General features: G+C 36.6%; 1 protein-coding gene across 2 annotated transcripts; it reads left to right on the top strand.

Annotated features, from left to right (window-relative positions):
• Nucleotides 1-229: 229 nt before the first annotated feature.
• Nucleotides 230-3,286, top strand: LOC137733154 (histone-lysine N-methyltransferase, H3 lysine-9 specific SUVH5-like). Of its 2 annotated transcripts, XM_088696358.1 has the most exons (3): nt 230-309; nt 413-503; nt 1,263-3,286. In XM_088696358.1, exons 1-3 carry the CDS (start codon nt 274-276, stop codon nt 3,095-3,097), a joined length of 1,962 nt encoding a protein of 653 aa, XP_088552484.1. In that variant the 5' UTR covers nt 230-273; the 3' UTR covers nt 3,098-3,286. The 2 variants fall into 2 exon arrangements, with proteins under 2 accessions (XP_088552484.1, XP_068328417.2); XM_068472316.2 differs by lacking the exon at nt 230-309 and having other exon boundaries at nt 343-503; nt 1,289-3,286.
• Nucleotides 3,287-4,994: the final 1,708 nt, after the last annotated feature.

Genomic DNA, 4,994 nt, shown 5'->3' with positions numbered 1-4,994 from the left:
CACAGCTGTTTTACAAAAAAGTTTACCAAACACTATGATACTGCTTTTTTTTTCCAAAAGCACTTTTACAAAAAAGTTTACCAAACACTTTGCTGCTTTATTTCACAGCCGCTTATTCTCACAGCACAGCCGCTTATTCTCACAACAACTTTTTTTCAAAGCACAGCAATACCAAACCAGCCCTTAGTCTATTATAAAATTTAGTTTATTCTTTAACCCAAATAAAATAGATCATATCATTTATGCAGACAGAAAGAAAATGGAAAATCTGAAATGTCCGAGTCACGACCACGGCACTTGGGCAGGAAGGTAAGTAAAATTAATAAATGATGATTCGATCGCTACACTAGGACGCCTTTCTATCTCTGTCTATATAATATAACCTGAGTGTTGAGATTTCTGGGTTTATCAGGGCATACTAAACCGAATAGGAATCGGCGAGCGAGAGAGGGTGGGTGGTGCCACTGCAATCCTACTTCTTCTGCTCTTCCACTGCCTTCCAGGTATTTTCTCTTCATTATTTCCTGCTTTGTACTCTTTCCAACTTATATTTGTTCCATTAATTTCTTCTTCTTCTTTTTTTTCTCAATTTATATGTTGCGGTGAGAAATATGTCCTTTAGTTTTCTTTTTCTGTCGGCGTTTGTGATGATTGCTAATAAAAGAAACGTTTGTGATTAATTGCATTCTTCAAAGTTTATCTCGGATTTTTTTTTTTTATAATTTGTATAATAAACCGGTTACTCGCATTCAAACACTTACTTTATTCCCCATTTTTTACAAATCTGTTTGATTTTTTTCAACCAAAATCAGTGTTATTTTTTCCTTTAAATTTTTAATAGTTGAGTGCCTAATTCGGTTTGAATTTTAAGAAATCCAACCGATGGTTAATTTGGGTCCTTTTTTTTACAGGGGTATTTTGGTTCTTGAGATTTTTTATTTTTCTTTTGGTTCTTGAGTTTGATCTGAGGGGTGGTGGTCATCCTTGATTTATGTATTATCAAATATTTTTCATATTTTCTGTAATTTTTTTTTTTAAAACTAAATAGCGCTTGTGCCAATACCAATTTAGTATTGTTGTGTTAAGATTAATCAGCATTTGTCTATATTTATTATTTTTATCTAATTTAAAATATGAAGTAAACATTATGCATATTTTGTTGATTAAGAATTATTCTCTATCTCTTGCACATGAAATAAATTACCATGGCTGTTGTACCTGGTTAATATATGGTCGGCTCCTACTTTATACGTTGTGTATAGGTTTTCTTGGAAATCTTTTGGTACAGAGGTTGGTACTCAGTATGTCTACACTGGAAACGACGGAGGAAAGGAATGTCAATCGCTTTCCTTACACCATAAAGAGGCCAAGAGTTGATGCTGTTCGAGAATTCCCGATAGGATGTGGGTTAGTTGATGCTCGGGTGCTACCAAGCAAGTCTGAAGATCGTGGCATCATAGACCAATCGTCAAATATTGTTGGCCATACGGAGGAGAATGATAAGGTGTATGGGCTATTTTCTCAGTCCTCTAGTGTTATGAACATACCAATGGACAATTGCCTCTCACCTCGGAAGATGTTTAGAAGTATTCCCATTGAGCGGGATTTTCCCCAAGGTTGTGGAAGGGTGGTGTCTTCTTCTTTGAGAAATAAACATGCAAATGATAGAAGCTCGTCTTTATTGGTCAAGGATGCTAAGCTCAAGAAGGATGTTATTAATCATGAGTTGAGTGTTGATGGCGTGGATGACGTACATGTTGCCCGGCGTTGCAAGGTGAAGGAGGCTTTGCGTGCATATCAAGAGCTATTGACTAAGCTTTCACAAGAATACGCTAAAAAGTCCGACAAAAATGTTGGTTGTAAGATTCATATGGAAGTTGTAATGCGTCTTAAAGAGCAAGGAAAGTGTTTTAACACAAGGAAACAATTAGGACCCATTCCAGGAGTTGAAGTTGGCGATGAGTTTCAATACAGGGCTCAACTAGTTATTATTGGCCTTCATCATCCTTATCAAAATGGTATTGATTACATGACGAAGGATGGGAAAAGTGTGGCCACAAGCGTTGTGGATTCAGGGCGTTATGGCAACCATGTAGAGTCTTCTGATATCTTGATATATTCAGGTGAAGGTGGAAATTCGATGATCAAGGGTGAAGAACCAAAGGATCAAAAACTTGAGCGTGGAAACCTGGCACTAAAGAATAGCATTGAAGAAGGAACTCCTGTAAGGGTAATTCATAAACGTTTAGAGGTGGGTACTAATAGCAGATCTTCCACGACTTATGTTTATGATGGTCTCTACAAAGTGGTTGAATTTTGGCAAGAAAGAGACAAATTTGGTAAAATGGTCTTTAAGTTCTCATTGAGAAGGTGTTCGGGGCAACCACGACTCACATTGGGAAAAATTTTGGACAAGTCGAAGAGGCCAATAGTTTCAAAGGGTGGTGTTTATAAAAATGATATCTCCGAAGGGAAAGAGAGGATGCCTATTCGTATGGTCAATGAAATAGATGATGAGAGTACTCCATTTTTCAATTACACATGCAATATCATTTATCCAAATTTCTTCAAGGCGGTCACACAAAGGGGTTGTCATTGCCTTGATGGATGCTCCGCATCTGACCCATGTTCTTGTGTAATGAAGAATGGAGGGGTTTTGCCGTATGATAACAATGGACATCGAACGAACAAGAATGCCCTTGTGTATGAATGTGGTCCTTTGTGTAAGTGCCCTTCTTCTTGCAAAAACAGAGTGAGTCAACATGGCATTCGTTTTAGACTTGAAGTCTTCAGGACTAAATCAAAAGGATGGGGTGTTAGATCACACTCGTTTATTCAAGAGGGAAATTTTATATGCGAGTATGCAGGAGAAATACTTCAAGATAATGACGACTTTGCTATTAGTTCCACGGAACATGGGAATGTTGGAAGATTTGTCAATCATAGTAGCTGTCCTAATCTATTTTGCCAAGCTATCCTCTATGATCACGACGACTTGAGAATGCCACACATGATGTTATTCTCCAAGAAGAACATAGCACCAAAACAAATGTTAACTTGTGATTATAATTCTAGCGGGCGAAAGTTTGTAATCTAAGACGGGTACAAGAGCTAGCTTGTGATTATAGTTCTAGTGGGGAAAGTACGTAATGGAAGATGGGTTTTCAAGATGAGATTTTGTTGTTGTGGTCGGATGTCCTAATGGTTAGTTTGGGATGTCTTGGTGATTAGTGAAAGTAAATATTATTACAAGACTTCCATGAAATTACCTTTTGTCTTGGTTGAATTGAATGCTTGCTTACTTTTCTTATTGAGTGTTTTACTAGGTAGGAAGGGCGTCGTGTTCACTCATATGGTAGATTCTTGAAATTTATATGCTTTTAAGTGGTGCATTTTTGAAGTTTTTATTGGCTTTCATGTCAAATTTGGATTGAGGGTTTTTTGTGTCGGGAAATATGACAATTAATGGGAGCCAAGATAACCAACACGATCCTCTCCGGATCCTTTTGGTAAGGATCCTAGGGATGCGTAAATCGTGTCTGTTTATCGTATATTGTGCGGTCAGTTTTTATCAGGTACTATTTGTATTTAATTTTAAATAAAAATATTTAAACTGATTTTTGACTGCACGATTTACGATGAATGGATATGATTCACGGATTCCCAGAATCCTCACAAAAAATGATCTTACGAGGATTCAGATTCCCAAGATAAAACCTTGGTGGTCCCAGGAGTTAACTTTTCCCACTCGCGTTATAAATAAAGAAAACTAATGAAAATTATTTGAAAACTTTGAGTTTTAATGATAAGGACATAATAAAGGGTAAAGTGAATAGTACCAAGATTGACTTTTTAGTGTAAAAATATGGTTTTTCATTAAAGTGAACAGTATTGTGGGCTTTTCGTTAAAATTTCCTTATAAAAATGGGATGAAAATCTTTTCCGGATCCTCTTTGTGATGATCCTAGGAATCCTTACATCTTATTTGTTCATCGTAGAATCCTCACATTCTATATGTTCTCGTGCAGTCAACTTTTATTAGGTACTGCTTGTGCTTAATTTAAAAAAAAATACAAAATAATTTATAGTCGTATAATGTACGATGAACGGATAAGATGTGAGGATCTTAAGATCCTCGTAAAGAGAATCTAGATGGAATCCAAATCCATTAAAATGGGCTAACAAAAATTACAATATCTTCCACTATTAAAATAGGAAAACTAATGAAAAATCCAAATTTTTTTAGAAAAACTAATGCAAAGGGTTTGAAAACTTTGAGTTTTAATGATAAAGACAAAATAAAGAGTAAAGTGAATACTACCGGGATTGACTTTTTAGTGTAAAAATGTGGTTTTTCGTTAAAGTGAACAGTACCGTGGGCTTTTCGTTAAAACTCCCAAATTTTTTTAGTTTTAATGAAAAATGACAAATAAAGGTGTAGTGAGTAGTACAAGAGAAAGGTAAAAATGTGATTTTTCGTTAAAGGTAAACAGTACCGAAAGTGTTTCGTTAAAACTCCCTAAAAATAATGGGAATATAAAGCAATCTCACAAAGATGTGGATACACTCTCTTGGTTTTCTCTCAAGAGAATTTCTCTCTTACATACAAGTGAGGCTTTGTTTTCTCTCAAACTATCTCACCTTTTTCTCTAAGAGCAGTTCCACCGGGGAACTGATAGGCCGGCACCCAGCCAAAAAAATGGCCCAGCACCCAAGCTTTCCCCTTCAACCTAACAGATAGGCTGGCACTCAGCCTAAGTCAGGCAAGAGACTGGCTCAAAATCGACAAACCCAGATGCCGGGCCATCTGACATCAGCCGGGCCATCAACCGTGACAACCTCCGATTCTGAGCTGTAGCATAACAGAACAACGATACACAAACCCACAAAGCAACCCAGCAAACCAAGAAAAACCCATATCACAATTTGCAATACCGAGCTCAAGAAATTAATTTTCTGAAAATTTGGATAGAAAAAGGCCACCTTCCAATAGA

Source organism: Pyrus communis, chromosome 7 (genome assembly GCF_041283825.1).
Source record: "Pyrus communis isolate YQ-2024b chromosome 7, ASM4128382v1, whole genome shotgun sequence".
Lineage (NCBI taxonomy): Eukaryota > Viridiplantae > Streptophyta > Magnoliopsida > Rosales > Rosaceae > Pyrus > Pyrus communis.
The sequence above is the reverse complement of the archived record's forward strand: the minus strand, read 5'-3'. Positions and strand labels throughout refer to the sequence as shown.

Bases quoted from the DNA above. Each gene is read 5' to 3' on its own strand.
- LOC137733154 (XM_088696358.1), top strand. From the start codon at position 274: ATGTCCGAGTCACGACCACGGCACTTGGGCAGGAAG. The intron at 310-412 runs GTAAGTAAAATT...TGGGTTTATCAG, and splicing joins CACGGCACTTGGGCAGGAAG to GGCATACTAAACCGAATAGG. The intron at 504-1,262 runs GTATTTTCTCTT...CGTTGTGTATAG, and splicing joins GCTCTTCCACTGCCTTCCAG to GTTTTCTTGGAAATCTTTTG.